The 20333-nt window shown below is 47.4% G+C and overlaps 3 protein-coding genes across 3 annotated transcripts; 1 reads left to right on the top strand and 2 right to left on the bottom strand.

The window, feature by feature from the left end:
- Nucleotides 1–297: 297 nt before the first annotated feature.
- Nucleotides 298–504, bottom strand: PtA15_5A859 (uncharacterized protein; the record flags this gene model as incomplete). Its single annotated transcript, XM_053169664.1, has 1 exon — nucleotides 298–504. The coding sequence occupies one exon, from the start codon at nucleotides 502–504 to the stop codon at nucleotides 298–300; it is 207 nt and encodes a 68-aa protein (XP_053020839.1).
- A 2763-nt stretch (nucleotides 505–3267) lies between these two features.
- On the bottom strand, nucleotides 3268–4861 carry PtA15_5A858 (uncharacterized protein; the record flags this gene model as incomplete). The annotated part of the gene is made up of 2 exons (XM_053169663.1): nucleotides 3268–3546; nucleotides 4724–4861. 2 exons carry the CDS (start codon nucleotides 4859–4861, stop codon nucleotides 3268–3270), a joined length of 417 nt encoding a protein of 138 aa, XP_053020838.1.
- A 4366-nt stretch (nucleotides 4862–9227) lies between these two features.
- PtA15_5A857 (uncharacterized protein) lies at nucleotides 9228–14214 on the top strand (the record flags this gene model as incomplete). The annotated part of the gene is made up of 5 exons (XM_053169662.1): nucleotides 9228–9325; nucleotides 9428–9447; nucleotides 9569–9758; nucleotides 11745–11951; nucleotides 13914–14214. 5 exons carry the CDS (start codon nucleotides 9228–9230, stop codon nucleotides 14212–14214), a joined length of 816 nt encoding a protein of 271 aa, XP_053020837.1.
- Between the last annotated feature and the right edge of the window lie 6119 nt (nucleotides 14215–20333).

The raw sequence follows: 20333 nt of genomic DNA, 5'->3' as shown, positions 1-20333 counted from the left end.
TGATCCTCAAACTGTAGGACGAAGGGAGAAGGAAAACAGACGCTTCAGATTAGAGGAAATTACAGACTTTCTGTAAGATTGGTTTGGCAACGCTTTGTTTGATATTAAGTCGACAAGCGCCTTGTAGAGCCGCCGCGCCTGACACTCGGCCGATACTATGTCGCTGATAAAACTGACTTATGTGCGAGGAGTTTGGAAAAAAACCGCTCCACCTAGGGTGTCTGAGTGGATACATTCCCGTCAGAATGGCCTATTCGCCTACTACGGCACGGGAGATTACGCACCAACCTGTAAACCTCACAACTTCTTGAGGCGTTTGGCGGCATCCAAGAGGATAGCCTTGCGCGGTCGACCTCGGGTTGGTTTAACTGCCACCTCCTCTTCATCGTCTTCCTCTGCCTCAGGCTCGACTTCCACCTCATCGTCTTCTTCACTGGCAGATTCTTCTTCAATGACCGCCTTCGCCTTGCCCTTAGAGCCAGAGGGAACGGGGTCCGGCGACATCTTCGTGAAGATCCTTTTGCAGGGGGAAGCGCTCGGTGTAGTTAATGGAGAGGTCGGGTCTTCCGATCCAAGCTTCAATCTATAAATCACTTTCAGTCAGTGGCTAATTGCTGCCTAGTCTCCGGGCCACGCACATGTTTCTTCCTTTGCCATGAGGACCCAACTTCGCAGGTGAGCCTGAGCCACTTGCTCGGCTGGGTTGGTGCCCGCTGGTTATACTGCAGTCGTTGACCTGTAATTGTTATCCGGTCAGCAAGCTGTGAGGGAAAAAATGATAAGTCCTTACCAAAATGACAGCCATTTTTTGATCAAGGTCAAAGTCGACTAAAACCCCGCTGATTTCACATTCCCGCCCAATGACGTAGAGCGCGTGAGTCTTGATAAAGTTTTTTGACCCGGGGACAACATATTTGACCTTGAAGGATTTGTGACGTCGTTCCTAGCAGTAACAGCTCAGTTTCTGCGCAAGATTGAAAGACTGGATGGCTTACTTGAGAATCCCAATCACTATGCTCCATTGTGACTTCAAGGGCTCTGTCATTCCCGGCAGTGACTTCTTCTCCTTTGATGACAATTCCGAGGCCGATTACACTTGCCTTATTGGCGAAATCGAACCCCTCCTCGCCAATTTCCCTGACGCGCGAGACTGAATGTTGATTGTACGTCAAAATTGGCGTCTTGCCGTCGTTCGTTGCAATTAACTTCCCAGCCATGAAGTAGACAACATTCGCAGCCAGGACGTTGGCAAGGGCGGTGTTTGTAGTGAGAGTGATCTCAAAGTCTCTTTGGGCAGCCCCGTCGACACCGGCGCATTGCAAGAATGATTGCGTTGTCACGTTACCGTACTGGTTTGCGCGTATGTTTTCTGGAACAGACTGTGGGGACCTTTAGCAAAAACGTCACACGTATGACGCATGGGGGCAACGTACATCCGCGAGAGGTTCGTACATGCTCGTCATGTGAACGGGGTGGTTTGGGTTCCTGTTCATAGCCATTCCTAATCTATAATGTTAGATGTGCTGGTGAGGATCGGTGGTGCGCGTTACGGTCGAGTTCTGGCGCTGTCTTGGTGAAGGCTAAGGTGGAAACCAATATAAAATAATTAGAAGGTAAATTGTTAACAATGTGGATAATAATGAGATCAATTGTACTAAAGTTTTTGATTTAAACACTCGAATTGAGACCTACAGGGAGAGGGCGGAGCGGGAGTTTCGAGTTCTGCTTGAGGGGTCGGCGAAGACGAGTGTAAAGGAACAGCGAGTGATTGCTTTGAGGAAAAAACAACAGCAGCGGAGCAAGCTCAGCAGGGTTTTGAGGAGAAGGCGGCAATGAGACAAAACGGGAGCGTAGTAGGTGAGTTGATGCCGAGTGAAGTAAGAATCAGTGTGGCAAAAGCCTCTCTTTTAAAGGTATTTGCCCAGTCAGGGAGAACACTATGCATGAGGTAGTTGTTAGCGCCAAGGGAAGTAAAATTGAACCAAGCAACAGTTTCTTACCACAAGCGTTTGAGGCCCGGTCCCTGTGTGGCGCCAATCAGGGTACCAATTGAAACTTGACTCGAGGGTCCGATGACTGCAACCTTTCAGGACAAGTGACAAGGCACTGCCGGCGGAATTCGCAGATGCACTCATGGGTAGTGGAGCCTGAGAATCTGCAACCAGGTGCTGGACCAGATTAATGTGAACTAACGCCCCTGTGAAAAGACCCTGATTGATCAAAGACCTCGTCAATGGTTAGCTGAGTTGCGAAGCGACCCGACGTGTGACCTGTACATCAAATCATGAATAGAAAACATCAAGTATCCAGTATAATATTAGCCTTCTTCTTCGCTAGGCAGCAAAGATCCCTGCCGAGGGGTAAAATACAAGGCTTCCTGCACTCTATGATTCACGGGCCCTTGGGAATCAAACGTGGGGGGGAAAGCAAGAGTTGTAAATCGGAAAAAAAACGGCCAGCTAAGAGTTCACTCGGAGGATGACTTACATTAGGAGTATGTATGTATATGCCTTTCCGGGAGGTGTAGTCCTCTACGAGTGGTTACGGTTGCGTGATCGTATTGAAACCGCAAGCTGAAAGGTCAGCCCTGATCCGGAAGCGACGAAACATTATCTAAACGGGAATATCAGTTTCCCAATGAAGATTCTCGATGAAACATCCCTGTGAAAAACCTGTGAAAAATACCGGTAAGGAGAAACAGGCAAGAAGCCCTTTGACCATATAATGGGTTGATCATTGAGTGGTTTTCCGCTGGCGGCTTGAGTTCCCCCGTTGCGCTTGCACGGGTAGAGCAAGCTCGCCCTGGTCCCTCCGCCATCACACTTGTGATAGGTCCGAGGGGTTAACCATAACCTTTCATAAACCTGCTGCATTTGCGCAGTTATATTTTAGCCCCCCTCCGTCACTTTGCACTTGCGAGTGACCCGAGGACCTTATTTAATTAATTCACAGTTTTTTGCCCCTCTCCTGCCCTTGCAATTGCAACTGGCACGAGGGGGTTGAACCCGGCCCCTTTTCATTCCTGCTTCAGGGATTGGGGGGCCAGTCCGAGGCATTTATGTTCGGGGACTATAATTTAATTTTCTGACGGTATTGATACCTGAGGAAATGAGAGGTGGGAGACAAGTGGCAATTATAGATCATTTGCCAGGGGGACAATTTTAAGCCCCTTTTCAGAAAAATGCAGGGGGAACCCTTGATCCCAATTTCCACGAAAGCGTGGATTTAATATACTTAGATAATAGTTAAAAAAAGAATCAAGAGACCTTATATGCTCACCCTATCGGTTGAATCCCGCAGCTTCAAAGCCCTGCTGTGCTTAGACTGAGTCTTTTGTCCTTGAGTTTCCGATTGCTGACGTATTTCAGGCGCAGTACTACTATTGTCATCCAAATCATCTTCTGATTCCCACTCATCGTACGGGGCTTCATCATTGGCATTGCCATATTTGCTTCCAGAGGCTTCTTTGGCTTCATCAATGGTCTCCAGGATTACGATATCTTGAGGTTTGTCCGCAGGTTGAATGTTGGGGTGATTTTCCGCATTCTCATCTTCTTCTTTGACTTCAGCAGTCTTGCCAAGAACTGGAAAATATCCCAAAACTGATTCTTTCGTTCTTGCTGGAGGCACAGTCTTTAGCAATAAGGCAGCGAGACCAGAGTTGACAATCAAGGCAATCTTGTGACAAAAGCATTTAATATGCATCGTGGAAGGATTCCAGCTCGAATGGCTGTCCATCTCAAACAATTCATGCATCGATCTCGCCATTGTGTTATTGTTGGATCCAGAATCTGTGGTTTGGGCTAGCAAGTGAATATAGATCATTAAAATTAGTTAAATTTACTCGGTAAATCAGCAACATTGCCCGGAAACAGAAATACTAATCTTTTGGTTTAAATCCAAGTTTATTAAAGACACAGAAAACTCAGACCATCAAAAAAAAATTCAAGGGTTTCCCCTATAAATACAACAAATTACAAAAAAAAAAATACAAGGGTTTCCCATATATCAATACATCAAAAAAAAAATGCAAGAGTTTCCCCTATAAAAACAACAAATCCCACTTTCTTAAATCCACAGAATTCTAGATCTGTAGATCTAAGTTTTGGGGTGTTTTTTTCTCACAAAATGGGGCAAAACTTGCCCCTTAATCTCACTTGGCACGTTGAATATCCCCAAAGACCCAAAGGCCCTATGGATGACCCTCCAGCTGTGCCGGAGCAACAAGCAAAAGTGGGCCGGTTGGTAAGCTGTCCAGGGAGGGCCTAACCAAGCAGTTAGGGGGCTCCCAGGGAGGGGGCGGACAAAACCGAATCCCCTGCGGATCGTTTTCCTGGTGGGAAGCGTGCTCTGCTGCTACTTGAGCCGGCCGGTCTGCATTCTTCTCCTTCTCTGCCAGCGCTTCCGGATCTTGATTGTTGTGCTTCTTCCATAGCTTCTTCATCATTGCCTTGATCTCCGCCTACTGCTTCTTGAAGTGCGCATTTTTTCAAGCACTCCAATCATAAATAAGGCTTTCGAAATTGAGACCCTTTTCAACCAATGAACAATTTCATCAGTTTGAGACAATCAGCACCGCCGCTTTTATATAGGCTTTGAGATCTCTCAACTCACCTCGAAATGTCGCATCCAGACTTATGCTCTAATATCTTGACAAAAATCTTGAACTGATCAGATAGTGTCTGCTGAGATGACTCAACGAAGTCAATTGATCCTGATCAACTTTCACCAAGCCTCCAGCGAGGAAGCTACTGTGCTGAAATTTACCAGTTTGCTTGATCCCGACGGACATGTTTCCACTCTGATCAGACGCAAAGATCCAAGTGGTGGCATTGAGAGTCTTTTGGAGCAAGTTGTCCATGATTGCTTTGGGATCAACATGTGACTTGAGTTTAGCCACAGCACTGGACTTTTGAGGACAAGCACAACACACACTGAAAGACAGCTCAGTGATCCCCCGTTGGCCAGAGTGCACAAGAGAACTGCTTGTTCCTTTGGCCCAAACTAATTTGCCATCCACAATCTTGATCAAGTAGTTCCTTTGCTGCTCTGCCATCAAGTACCTGTTTGATTTTCCCAAAAAGAAAAAAGCGGATGTCAGATTGGCTCTCCTTGAGCATCATAGAATCAACACTATTTGATTTGACCAACATTATCCTTTGAGAATCAAGTTGTTCCCTTGGTGAATCTTGAAGGTCTAACTCACGCCCCTCTCCTTGATCAAACCACTGGCAAAATTGTGAAAAATCATTGATCACACCCTTCAAATTATTAGGTCAGTGCACATTTGACCGTGACTGCTGCTGTTTGCTCACATAGTGATGCTTGCTGGTTTCAGAAATTCATCAATTTGCCAGCCAAATTGGCTTGAGATTGTAAGTTGAAACCTCAAATGCTCTGCTGGTTTGAAATTTTCCTGTTTCTGAAGACTTTCAAATGGGATCAATCCTAGCATGTTTCTTGCATTCTATGGTGGTCAAGCAAACCAGTTGTTTTCATTTCTGACTGGTCCCAAGGATCTAGGTGAATATTGATCAAATAATTTGGGCAAGCCAGGGGAAATAAAGTGTGGCTAAACTTAGGGAGTAAGATATTATGCAGCATGGGAGATGATGCAACTGATAATTATACTTGCAGCGGCAAAGCCGCCTTGGCCTCTAGTCATTTTTTAAGAGGAGGTTTGAGATCGGTCGCGCCAAGAGATCTCCTTTGTGCTTCCACGGGATCATCTTGAGTGTAAGATGTCTCACAACAAACAGCCAGTCAGTGTTGATATATGTGACGGCTGCACCAATGAACGCAAAACGATTTCTCTTAGTCGTCCAAACATCGTGGATGAGTGTAAATGTTGTGTCAAGTTTCTGTGTGATAGACAATTCAAAAGGGAGATTCAATGCCAAAAAATGTCAAGTACAAGGAATACAATGAGAGAGGGGCTCACATTCAACTCCTCAAAAACACGCTTTCAAAGCACAACATATATTTGCTTTGCCTCATCCGCTGACCACCTGCGCGAAAAGAGTTTAGCGTCCTTGTTGGCATAGAGGAAGGCAGCTCGGAGGTATGCGTCTTCAATTCGGGACCAAGGAAGAGCTTGTCTTAATTGCCACAGGACAATCAGCTGGTTGAGTAAACGACAATCAAACTTCCTAGTGGTTAGGAATCCCTTCAGTGTCGTCTGGTTGCTGTCTCCTTTTTCCTTGGCCTCCCTCGCAAGACGCTCTGCAACGGATTCAGGTAATCAATGTCCTGCGTTTTTGGCCTTCGAGCGCATTTTGCATCCTTTCGTGTTCTTGCAGACTTGACCAGAGCCATCGCGGTGAGTTTTCAAGTTTGCACAAGAAGATCCATGAATCCGATAGACAGCATGGCACCATTTGCATTTATAATTCAGCAGTGTGCCTGCAATCCTGTTCCAACAGAAAGCGTTTTATTAGCTTATCCTGCACCAAGTAATGTGACAAAGAGTTCAAATTGTGTCTACTAACGTTTGTTTTTCTATATGGAGGTTCAAAAAAATCCTCAACATATGAGAAGTTGTCATCGTCCTCATCTTGTGCTATGTGGCGTGATTTGGATTTGATCTCTGAGATCTCAGCCTCTGAGTCTTGGTTGTAGTCGTAGGTGTTGTCTTTTTCCTTAGGGTTAGATTAACCAAAAGGAATATCATGAGAGTGTGATGCAAAACTCAGTATAATAGTGGAATACATACCTGTGCGGAGCTGGGAGGCTGGGAGCTTCTTTTTGCAGTTGCACTTGGGGGCTTGAATATCATTCGCTTGGGTACTTTGCGCGGCCTTGTTGGGGATATGGTTTGATTGTTGAGTGCTGGATGTTTTCTTGGTACATGTGCCTTGGCGTTTGACTGAGAGTTTACAACCACAGAACCTGCAGAAGAACCGGAAGCTTGCCTTCGTCGCTTGTTTGCACTTGCGCTCGGATTGGCTGCTAAGCTTTGTCGGGAATCGTTTGGTGTTGCGACAAGTGTTCTTGACTGCAACGGGGTTGTCACACGGCTGGAGCAACAAGGCCCACTCTGACTTTGATCGGTGAAATATCCTGAGGCATCTTCTGGGGCATCGGTGGTAGCAGGAGCAGCAGAGCCAGGTCCACGCATTTTAGATGGTTAAGTTGGGCAGTGGGATATTGAGGATTGTGAGCTTGAGTGAGAAGTCTTGTCAAATAAAAGTGTAGAAATTCAGTTGAAAATTATTTATGTTGTCCCTTTCCAACGGGAAATTCTGCAACCCTTCCCTCTGCACAAAAATCAGGAAACCGCGCTCGAATTGAAAAGAAAATTTCACTTGGAATTTGATATTGACCATTGATTTCAATAATTATGATATTCAAAAAATCTAATTTACATTCACTGCATCAGCTATCCGGTTGGACAAGTATGTCTGACAAGTTGTTGGACAGACTTTGCCCAACGAGTTCAGCAGCCGGCCAGGCCCAGTAAATTGCTGAACTTGTTGGACCAAATGGGTGCGACAACTTCTCGGACACGTTAGTTTCTGTAGTGATTGATCAACAATTCAGCACTTGGTTCATCAATTATTAATTTTATCAGATGTATGTAATAGAATTTTTTTCAGTAAAGTTACTGTTTTATATGTTCATTTCATTTTTTACATCAATGGAAGTTGTAACAATTGTAATTTTTGTGATGTGGCCATTTGATCAGGCAACTAACCAATCAATTTGATTATTAGAAAATTAGGCAAAAATATAGTATATTAGCCCGGTTCACATTGGATTTTCAATGCCACTTTTATCCAATTGATCAAGAAATTTATTTCAAGTTGGTCAGATTCTTATAATGAAACCACTTTTTCTGATTTTTGAAAAATTTGTCCAAAATTTATGATAAAATCTGATAAAAATAGAGTTAAAGCCACCAAGGTGAACCAGGAAATTAAATGTTTGACTCAACACCCAATACTCCATTTATTTGCTCATAATCTGAAAAACTATAGCTTACACTAGTAAGTTTGGATTTCCTCTATAGCCAATTCTAAATTAAATAATCCAAGTTTATTAAAGACACAGATTTGCCTGAATTTCAAAAAAAAAAATCATGGGTTCCCCCTACAACTTTAAAAAAGTGAGAAAAAAAAAATCATGGGTTCCCCCAAATTATAAACAGAGAAAGCAACAACCGCAACTATTAACTCAAATAGCCTTCCAACATCAGCAAAAGTGCTGTGCCACAGGCTCAGCCCCCAGCCCGCGTCAAGCGCACGGGTCAAAAGGACTGGACGTGAAGGCCCCCGGCCCTCAGCAAAGGCTGGAGACCAGTGGGGGGCCCACTCTTTGCCCTTCAAACTGCGCACTTGCAGCAGCGGAAGGGTTGAGGGAGATGGATAGCTGGAAGTGCAGCATCTCCAATCGCCCTGGGGGACATCGAAAAACAACGGGTGCCTTTTAAGCAATTGACCGTCGACCCACGCCTCCCGTCAAATCACCCTTGAACTCCATATGCGCTCGCCACGCCCCGTTGTCACAGTAACCGCCGGTCGACCCTTGTTTTGCCCGCTTGGCCCTTGCAACTCGGCAATCGCCTTCTTTGCTTGGGTCCCATTCCAATTAGGCTGCCTATCCCATCCGCGAGGTGCGTCCGTTCCCCCCGAGGATACATCATCTAGCAACCTTCATGGCAGACAGCTATTCCAATTCACGGTGAGAATAACTCACCTCAGTTGCTGGGCTACTCAGAATTTAATCCTGTTTCAGCTCGCCAGCAGCTCACCGCTAAACTTCTCTTTACTCAATTTAGTGGCATCGCCCTTTGCATCCGTTGTCACTACCGCGCCTGGACCCTTCTCCTTTTTCATCATCACGCCTTGGTACAACCAGCCGCCACCATTATCCCTAACTCAACTGGCCCGACCACACTCTCCCCCCATCATGCCCCCCTGCCCCGTTGCTCTATCACGGTCAACAAATTGAATACAGCCAGCTCCTCAATATGGGTGTTATACCGCTGCCTTCTCGCGGCCCTTCTTGCCGACCAGCCTTTCTCCCACCTTCTTCTTGATTTTCACCCACAGCAACCTCGACTCTTAAACCTTGGCTCGCCCCTGCGTCAGCTTTGCAACTCTTCCGACCCCCAGCCGGTTCGCACCTCCAACCGTCCACCCATCTGAAAACTTGCCGCCGCCAAGCACCCCCAATCACACCCCCGTTTCCTAAGGCTCCGTACTCATGGATCACAGTAGTATGCCGACATGACCGCACCCCCAATGGACCACAATGGCATGTCCGGAATTTTGATGGAGCCAATGTCCCGACCTAAACCAGAACATAGTGGCATGGGAATGATGATGTAAGCAGCATTTTCTTTCCCTTTCGTCCCGCTCGCACATGCGTGAAGCCTTGATAGTGTCACGATAGGCTCATTTACTAACGGATAAATCAATGGTTACAGGAACACGGTTTTCGTAGCCGGTACACCCACTGTACCCCTGTGGTTTGACGGCTGAACGCCGTCCACCGGCGGGGCCACGTTTGGATCCTGTTTTGGGTTGTTTGTGCTGACAGTGGCCGTCAAGCTGTTGGGCGCCCTTAGGCTTTGTCACCAAGCTCATCTGGCGTGCTCGATGTCCAAATGGCACAACAGCGGGCTCACCACTCACCACACAATCGACAACCCCAGCAACAACCCAACAACTCAAGCCAGCTCCTTCCGACCCACTTGACCCGCTGTCCCCTGGAGCGCCCAACGTGATGTGCCCTGCGGTATCCTGGCCGCTCTTCACGTCGGTCTCGAGTACTTTCTGATGGTGAGCTCGTCGGAGCGCCAGACCCTCCAACGACTTTGCAAACTTCTACTTTGAGAACCTCCCCTTCTAGCTTGACCGCGCGAGCGAGGAAGAGTCATCTGTAGACTCAAGGTGGGCCAGCACGGCGAAGCATCCCTGCGATCAGCCGCTAGGAGGCTACATACGTATCTCTCTTTCTCTACGCAGGAATGAAACCAGTTTTGACAAACATGGATTTCATGCATAGATTGTGGGGCTGGTGTCGCGGACCGAGCCTACCGTCTTGTTGGCACCCTCCTCGTCGCGGCCCCTGCAGTCGCCGCCCATCTGTCCCCCAAGTGTGAGCATCACCAACCCTTTCCCGGCGCCGCCTCCTCACCCAGCACACACTTTTCAGGTAACTGTCAACGCAAAACTCTCCCAATCACCCTTTAACCTCATCATCCGTGTGAGAAAAAAAATTGTCTCCAAGATATGTTCTCTAAAATCTCAAACCATTTTATTTGACTGACATGTACCCTCATGCCTCTTGGGTTTTTGCAAAGTATTTGTCTGGGGTTCACTATTTATTCTCAACCTGATTTGAGTACATACATACACACATTTGTTTCAGCCACTGAAAACAAACTGTGCAGATTGAAGAATCCTCTCCGCATGAATTGATCTGATTTTGATTGATTTTTACGTAAAGCGGCGCGCTGCGCATGTCTCTTGAACTATTGTGTCATCCATGTACACCCAAAATTTAAAAACATGGACCCAGAGTTGTGTGTCATTTGACTTTGAATTTGACAGTGGCATTTTTAATTATGTGACTGAGACCTTAACAGTTGAATATGAATTGATGTGTCATAAGCATGGGCATCCAAGACATCAAATCACTCACTCTTTGCTAAGATCTTGGTTAAGGAGAAACAGCAGTCTGCCAGCTACTTAAACTCAAAAATTTGGGCTTAAATTCATGCCTGTTGTAAAAAAAACTTGAATAGACATTAACATGAATGTTGAGGATCAATTATGTATTTAACATCAGGAATGTGATGAATAGTATAAAAATTTAGCCATACATATATTTCAAGTAGATTGTTAGGCAAACATTGGTCTGTGCGGCCTCTGGGCCCCACAGCAGCGAAGCCGCCTTGGCCTCTAGTGAACCAATAAGGTTCCAAGAAAACAAATTCAGATGCAATATCACATCAATTTTTGAATACATTGAAACTACCATTGAAGGCATTGCCAAAGGCCCTGCTAAACACACTTCCCCTTGCACTGACACTCATAAGATGCCACCTCATTTAGCTTAATGTTTTTGTTTGAAATGTTTGATTTTATCTATAATTATAATGCATATCCCACTTTCTTAAATCCACAGAATTCTAGATCTGTAGATCTAAGTTTTGGGGTGTTTTTTTCTCACAAAAAGGGGCAAAACTTGCCCCTCAATCTCACTTGGAACGTTGAATATCCCCGAAGACCCAAAGGCCCTATGGATGACCCTCCAGCTGTGCCAAAGCAACGAGCAAAAGAGGGCCGGTTGTTAAGTTTTTCAAGGAAGGGCCTAATCAAGCAATCAGGGGGCTTCCAGGGAGGGGGTAGGACGGAACTAGATCCCCTGGGGGGACAAATTGACACGATCTCCTCTCATATAAATAGGCACACTCAACAGTCCACACTCGCCACTGACACCCACTTGCCGCGCCGCAAAAATTCAAGCCATCACCCATAGCCTAGCTACCTTCACCAGGACCACGTCGACGCAGTCACCACAATTGATGCCAACCCTGCGCCTCACCGCAATCATTGCAACACACTCATTCTCAAACTAGCCACCATTTTTCACCACCACGCACGCAATATTACCATTTCGTTCCGCCCGCCACAGTAACAGGTAATCATGCCTGGCCTGCTCTGCCTGTCTATATTCAGTGCAGGGACCCTCTCTTATTGGACCCCCATCTCCATTGACTGTTTTTCCGTTTACAGGCGCATCAATTGGGCAACGCCTCTCCGCTCTGGATCAACTCAACTGCAGGGCATAGATTCAGCTCACGAGTACCCTGACCAACCTTGCTTTAACGCAACAACCGCACCGGTTGCTCCGGCCCAGTCCACCATCCAGGCCAGTCCAAAGGGAATGCTCGACCGCGACAATGTCGGGCCCAACGCCTCACCACCTGCCCATTCACCCCGGTAAGCTTCCATTTCTTGTTGTCCGTGCCCTGCCACTCACCTCGCCCACTTTACAATTGCCTTTTTCCCCAACCGAAACTACCGTGCTGCAAACCCGCCCCTCTGACCGGCAGACAGACCCACAAATGACTAAACTACCAATCCGTTCACCGTTCATTTGTAGTAGTTGTATTTCCGACCGGCCTAGCCATCCACGAAAGCCCTTCACTGCTTGGTAGCGCTTCGATCTGCGACTGGCCCTCAGACAATTGCCTTCCATTTGTTAGAGGCCTATAAAAACCGCCGTCTGAGATACCACCTTTATCTCCCACTCACCTCCATCTCTCTCCAGGCCTTTCTTCCACATACATCCCATATACCCAAGCCGCTCAACTATGTCCATCAACCGCACCCCGAACCACCCCGCTTCCATGAAGGGTCTTTTTGAACCCCTCGGCGAAGTGAGCCTGATTTCTCATCAACCCAACTTTGACACCACTGACATATTGTTTCAGTCCATCCCGGAAGCCATTAGGGCAAACCAGTACGGCAATGTCACCACCTTGAGCTTCTTGCAATGTGGCGGCGCAGCAAATACCAAAGTAGAAGACTGCGAAATCAAATTAAGTACTAACACGGCCCTCAACAATGTTCTCGACCCCTCATACATCTATTATTTGACTGGGAAGTTCATCCCACTCAACAACGGCTCCACCCCTAAACTCACATATGTCCAGGAAACCGTTGCACCCGTGATGCCCGTGGCTAACAATACCCTCAACTTCACCAATCGTGCGGCTGTCAACTCTCTCGGTCTCGTCACTTCCCGTCAAGAAGTTGTTACCACCAGCGGCGACGGGACCGCACAATTGGAGGTCATTGTGTCCCACAGCGATTGGGATCCACAGGTAAGTCTTCATATCTCCCATACGCAGCACAACGCTGACCTCTTCTCAGGAGCGTGCCCACAAACGGTTTTCCATCAAGTACATCGTGCCCGGATCGAAGCTCCAGGTCAAAACCTTCAACCTCTTCATCGTTGGCTGGGAGGTGAAAATAGCCGGGCGTTTGGTGGACTTCGAAATGGACACGCACATGGCTGTCGTCGTGGTAAGCTCCTCCCCCTCCGACTTTAAGCTCAAAGCTGATACGTTTGTTCAGGTCTCTCACGTGGCTTTCGCTTCCGGACACCAGATTGGGATGAGTTCATCTCTTCCCTCATCGAGTGGTACAAACTTGCCGACTACGAAGTCGGGGCGTTCTCCGTAGGCACATTTCCACCATATATTTTGGTCAAAGCCCTAATTTTTCTAACGCCTATCACTCGACCAGGACCAAATTCACGCCCCGGACTACTGCTCCCAACAAATCCCCAACCCCGGGCCCGTCGCACAAGGCCACAACTTCACCTTCCACACTTGCCTCAAAATCCTCGAAAGGCAAAGGGAAGGCCCATAATCCCTCACCTGACCACTCTGAAGACGGCCAAACAGCCTCCGAAGAAGAGTTTGACGAAGAGAGCGAGGAAGAGGTCATCCCGAAGCGACGAGGTCGTCCTCGCAAGGACATTTTGAAGGACGCCGCTAAGCGTATGAAGCGCTCGTGAGACGGACGGACTCTCCATCCATTTGTATTTTATCTCATGTATGACCCCTCATCTCACTCGGATGTTTTTCCTCACTTTTTCCCCTTCCCACCACCAACCACCAACATTCCATTCAACTCAAATTTTCACTCTGTATGCCGCCCCACAACCTCCTCGTCATCTTGCAAATAAAAAGGCCATTAATGGCATGATTATTGTCTCATTTTGTAACATAGCAATGCCAGATTTCAACTAGCTGAGGGAGATAATTGCCAAGTTCGAATCAACCAGGTACAATTGGTGTCTCCCAGACGGCACCCCTCGACGTTGACAAGCAGGTCAAACGTTTGATCCTACTCAACACCACGTTGATATTGCCTTCTTCATTACCCGTCCAGAGACACGGGGACTTGGGTCAGTGACATAATCCATTCTTTCTCCGCACACACCTTCACCCCGACTCAGCTCAGCTTGTCGCCCCGGCCACAGCTCCACGCTTCACTCATCAACAATATTCCCCCCCAGCTTCTCACTGAACCGTGCCACCCACATTCCTGCTCGCCCTCAAATGCCGCCCAGTATTCTCCCCAGAGCCGCAAACCAAACGATTATCCCTACCTGCGAAGCGCTCATCCTTCAATCATTCAAACATGCCCCTCGGCATCATCAACACCCCTGGCAAGGTCGTCACCACCATAGCTTTGAATACAGAGCATCGCATACGTGATTCTATTCTGTTCAGCACGCCACATTGCCTTGGCCCATGTAATGTCAAGTGTATTCACTGCCGTGCATTACATTTCCACAAGGAAGCCGCCATCGTCGATGCTTCCAAGACCACAATCAGTTTCTCGACGTGCTGCCAGAAAAACAAGGTCACCCTCCCCTCTTTCCATTCATCAGCACCACCATTCCCTCTAGAACTTAAGGAGTTATTTAACGGTACAAGCCCAGGTACGAATGATATTAAGTTTAGCGCGCACAAACTAACACTCGGACCCAGATTCAGGTAATTTTGTCGAGCTCATTTGCATGTACAACAACGCTCTATTGTTCACCTCGCTTGGCGCAAATATTGACTCGTCAGTCCAAGGGCCATTTGGAATCAACGTCTTCCGTATGTCGGGCGGACTCGTCCATCTCATTTCAAGCGTAGAACCTCTGGACAACAACAATCCTGGGTTTTCCCAAATATTTGTTGTCGGGGACCGAGGAACAAAAGAGGCAAAGCTCCGCATTGAGAAGGCGCAAGGGAGGGGAGGCAATGAAGGTCGCGGGCAAGGGCTCCAACTATCCACGGTACAGAAGCTGATGGACTTCCTATACCACCACAACCCATACGCCATCGTCTACATGAACGCGCGGGAAGTTCTACGCCAAACTGGTGCTCTCACTTTCAAACTGCAAGGTGTCCCTCGCCCTGGCTGTGACCCAAAACGTTACAATCAACCCACAACCGACGAAGTTGCCGTGATCGTTAGGGGTGCCGGTGATATAATCGAGGAGCGACAAATCTTACTCCACCGAGCAGATGGCCAGTTGCAAGCAATATCTGATACTCACTCGTCGTATTTCCCCCTCCGCTATCCTCTCTTTTTTCCCTTCGGAGAACAACAGTGGGACAATTTATACCAGGCAGTAACCGCGCGGGGTGAGTGGATTCGTCAATTCGATGCCTGCAAATACTGACACACTCAAAGTCCAAGGGCGAGTTGTTGGCCCACTGGAATGGTTCTCATTCCTTTTGTTCGAACGACCCGACCACTTCTCCGCAATTCTTGCCGGGCGTGCGCTATTGCAGGAACTCGTATGTGATATGTACATATGCGTTGAGCGATCTCGAACATCGTTCATAGAGTCAAACCAGAACAAACTTCACGCCGACAAATACAACACCCTTGTCAAAGGATTGGAAAACGGGAGCGTCATTGTTGGTCGTCGAATCATACTCCCCTCAACTTTCATTGGGAGCCCCCGAGGCATGTCTGAACTTTACCACGATTCAATGGCGATTGTGAGGAAGTACGGTCCTCCTTCTCTTTTCATTACCATGACAGCCAACCTCAACTGGCCAGAGATAGTCGCCATAATCACCCCCCACGAGTCTGCTGTCGACCACCCGACAATAGTCTCACGGGTATTTCACCTCAAGGTCAAGGCGTTAATGTTCCAACTCGTCAGGATGGGCCGTTTGGGCAAGGTTGTCGCATATGTCTCGGTAATCGAGTTCCAGAAGAGGGGGCTCCCTCACCTTCACCTGATGATCACTCTTGATCCAAGCGACCGGCCCTACACTCCAGAAGAAGTTGATAGGCTTGTATCTGCCAAAATTCCCGACGAGTTCTACGAACCACAACTCCACGAACTGGTGACTCAATTCATGCTCCATGGACCTTGCGTCGGCCAATCGTGCTGGACCGGCGAGTACTGCAAATCTGGTTACCCCAAGCCCTTCACCCCTTGAACTGTTATTATCGATGGAGCTTATCCCGCATACTTGAGGCGCGATAACGGTGCTACATTCACAAAACACACAACCACATTCACCAACGGCCACGTCGTGCCCTATAATAAGTTTCTCACCCTCATGTTTGAAACTCACATTAACATCGAAATCCCGGTCAACACTACAGCAATCAAGTACCTCTACAAGTACATTACAAAAGGTCATGACAGATCGTATATGGCTGTCGATGTTGCTAATGAAGTTCAGGCATACATTGACGCACAATACATCAGTCCCCCAGAAGGTTAGTCAATTACCACAATTGATCTCATGCGATGCTAAGCTGACACTTTTTGCAGCGTGTTGGAGACTGTTCAAATTTCCAATGTCAGATCGGTCTCCAGCTGTCACACGACTGGCAATCCATGACGCCGGTGAACACCTCGTGTATTTTGACTCGAACAAAGGAGCCGAAGGCCAAATCAAGTCAGGCAAGGCCTCCCAGACGAATTTGATTGGTTACTTCAAGCTCAACCAGAAGAATAGCGTCGGGGCTGAAGGTCGCCCAGCACGAACACTGTTGTATGAAGAAATCCCATTTTTCTTCTGGTGGGACAAAGGTAAAAAGGTCTGGCTCCCGCGGAAAACAAAATCGGAAGCTGTCGGCAGAATGTACTCTGTATCTTTTCTGGCAGGGGTAAAATTCTACTTGCGCGTCCTCCTCCTCCATCGAAAAGGTGCTCGATCTCATAAGGAGCTTCGTACCGTCGACGGCCGCCGCGCGAACACTTACCAGATTGCTTGTAATTGGCTTCGGCTGCTCGTCGATGAGTATTTGTACGATCAAACAATCCACGAATCCGCCACAGTTCAAACGGGCTATCAACTCGCAGAAATGTACGCGATGATTGTCAAGACTCAGGGCTAACCCCAGAGCACAGGAAGCGCAAGGAGCGTAACCATAACCCTGCAAGGGGGAACGGTGAGTCCGCGCTATCCCCTTCAGGTCCATGCATATGCATGTGACTCCCAGACACTAGGAGTAAGCGGAAGCTGAAACTGTGTTCCTCTCCTAGCAGCCACGTCGACAACTGACGAAGAGCCTAAGCGACCCAAGCGAAACAACGCACCGAACAGGTAAGCAGTGAGCTTTGGGTTCGTCAATAGCGGAAGGGTGCGCGGCTGATAAAAAGAAGAACTCTTCTGTATACAGCAAGCACAACCCCGAAGCCGAACCAGACCGACTTGGTCCCAGCCTCATCGACAGGATCTCCACCAAACCAAGTGGTAAGTCCGTTGATGCAGAGCCCCACAGGTGCAGCACAAAGCTGACTCATGGTCTTGCCATTCAGCAGACCAAAGCAGCAAGGGCGCACTCGCAACTCGTATCGGTGAGCAGTAAGGTGCTCAGACCGGACAAGTGGAAAAGTAAGAGACAAGATCTCTATAGTTAGCTTCCTTGTAGGAAGACTAGGCGCTGACGAACTTACGCAGCTGTCCCCCTTAGACACAAGTGTCCCAATCTCTCGACCTCTTGGTCCAGGCCGCACAGCGGCCCAAAATCTTTTTATCAGATATATCTCCAGTACCAGAGTCTGCCTCCAGTTCCGCTCTTAGGTACATATCTTGTTTATTTTCTTTTTCTACGTCTCTGAGATTGTCAGATTGACCGCAGCTCTGACAAGTAATACATCTTAGTATTGTCAATTTTAATAATGATGTGCATTCATTCGCCCCCCTCGGATCCTAAGAAGCTTTTCGAAAAACACTTTGAATCTTTTACCTACGACACCCCTCGCATTGACATGCGCAATCGCTCAAGCCGCTTACTTCGGCCTGAGGAAAGGCGAGTGTTGGCCCTTTTCCGAATGGCAGGCATCCTCGACGAAATGGGGAGCAATTTGGAAGCTTGTGGGATTACTATCAGCAGGGCCGATAAGCGGTCATTAGCTCGTCTCGAACACGAACGCCTTGGGAATGAAGATTTTCCTGTGATATACTCTTGCCTCCGTTCAAATAGGGCTAAGTTCAACGCTGCTCAATTGGTTTTTTTCAACAGTGTCAAGAAATCATTGATGAAAAAGAAACCTCGTGTCTTTTATCTCGATGGTCCAGGAGGGACTGGCAAAACTTTCATTTTAAACTCTATCATCGATTTCGCTGAAACAAAGCACATCGCAAAAATCATCATGGCATCATCGGGCGTTGCCGCACTCCTGCTCAGGTCGGGACAAACCGCTCACTCCGCGTTCAAGGTTCCAATTGACGTAGAGAGGAATGCTGAATGCCCCGTCGAAACTGATTCCACATTCGCCCAGAAATTGATCGCAGCGCGTCTGATTATTTGGGATGAAGTCGTGACAGTTCACAAGAATTGCATTGATGCTGTTGATCGCACACTCCAACAATTGAGCAATTCCAGTCACCCTTTTGGCGGCAAAACCGTCATCTTCTCCGGGGATTTCAGGCAAATACTACCTGTGGTTAAATACAACGAGTTTCCGCCGTCGTATGCCGCCACTATCAAATCATCCCCAATTTGGACCAAGGTTACCGAATTCAAGCTTCATGAAAATATGAGGCTTGCAGCGGCTTTACGCGGCGCAGCGATGCAAAACAACCGACTATTTGCAAGAGCTCTTCTTCGCTTAGGCGAAGGTAAAGACCAACCAAATGACTTCGGGATTGTGCCACTTGACGGAATGAATATCAAATCGTAAACCAACACCCGCGAAATGAGCGCTCGTCTCATGGATTTTGTTTACCACAACCTCAACACTATCAAACGCAGGAACACCGGAGAAGTCGTTGATTATTTGAATGAGCGTTGCATACTGGCTCCCTTGAACCAAGACGTCAAACAAATTAACGAAGACATCATGAACACTTTGCCAGGTGACGCGATAGAATTAAAATCAATTGACACGCCCGACCCCAATGGATGTGACAGTCTTCCCGAGGAGTGCCTGAATAAAATTTCTGTTTCTGGCTTTCCAGAACATTCGATTTCATTGAAGATTGGCATGCCGGTCGTAGTCACTCGAAACATGAACATTAACGGGGGCATATGCAACGGAACTCGGATGCTCATTGTTGGTTTCTCTCACGTTTACATCCAGGGTCAGCTGATGACAGGCCCTTTCAGAGGGAGGTGTATCATGTTGCCGCGAGTCAAGTTGCACAACAAGGGCTCAGCACGGTCGGGTCTCAGTTTTTTCCGGTATCAGTTCCCCATCTCCCCCGCATACGCTATGTCTATCAATAAGGCGCAAGGCCAAACATTTGGGAGGGTTGGTATCTTCTTGAGTACCGACGTTTTTTCGCATGGACAACTCTATGTTGGTCTCTCTTGCGTGTCGAATGTCAAAGATCTTCTCATTGCAAAGCCTCATGAGAGATCTGGTGTGGTAAATGTTGTCCACCGTCAAATTTTTGGTATTGCGGTGAGTCATCAATTATTCCAGCGCTAACACTACAACTGCAAGTGACCCTTAACATAATATCTTGTGGTATTGACAGGCTCACGAGCCTCACCCATCCGAACGACTGTGATTTGGACTGTCATTGTTATCTAACCCCCCACCAATCAAAGGCCTTGACGGACAAGTATTGTTACTGTTAGATTTTCTTTCTGTCGCTGTATGTGATGTTATTGCGAACTTAACAATTGGATACTTAAAGAATAACATTTTAAGGTTCCCTCTATGGGTAATTGGCCTTCTTATTTTGACTTATTCACTGATACCCTCACTCATGAGGGTTCTTTGGAATTGAGCCTCATTCAATGGCCAATGCGTGTACCACTCATTTCCTCGCGAATCGTGAGCCACACGCTGAAATTAGTGACCCATTGCGGTAGGCTCCTGCGCTTCAATGATTAGAATGGAGCGCTCGGCGGAATGAATGCACATAATGTGAGGGGCAGGCTAAATGCACTACCATCTTTTACTACATGTACTCCAAAAATGGAGTGCACACCTGTGTACTCCAAAATTATTGGAGTGGAATTCAGTCCACTCCATGAATACCTGGAGTGAAAATTTGGCTACCCCAAAAATTGTTCAATTATTGGAGTGCACAACCCGTAAACTACCAATAATTTGGAGTGTGATGTTGTGCACTCCTTTTTCAATATTTTTTGCCCCGGGAAGTGGAGTGCAACACCGTGCACTCCAATATTCATTGGAGTACACATCCACCTTATCATGAATATGCACTCCAAGTTCAACCAAGTCAAACTCATTTTCCTCCAAGTCCATCTTCCCCCCTGCTGCCCCAACAACTCTCTTATTTTGGCAAGACAGCCCACTCTGCTAGCTACACGGCCAGACTATCCATCCTCCCCGGCAACATATCCTCTCCTGAAACAAAG

The sequence above is a fragment of the Puccinia triticina genome, chromosome 5A (assembly GCF_026914185.1).
Source record: "Puccinia triticina chromosome 5A, complete sequence".
In the NCBI taxonomy this organism is placed as follows: Eukaryota; Fungi; Basidiomycota; class Pucciniomycetes; order Pucciniales; family Pucciniaceae; genus Puccinia; species Puccinia triticina.
Note: the sequence above shows the minus strand (reverse complement) of the source record. Positions and strands in the feature narration are given on the sequence as shown.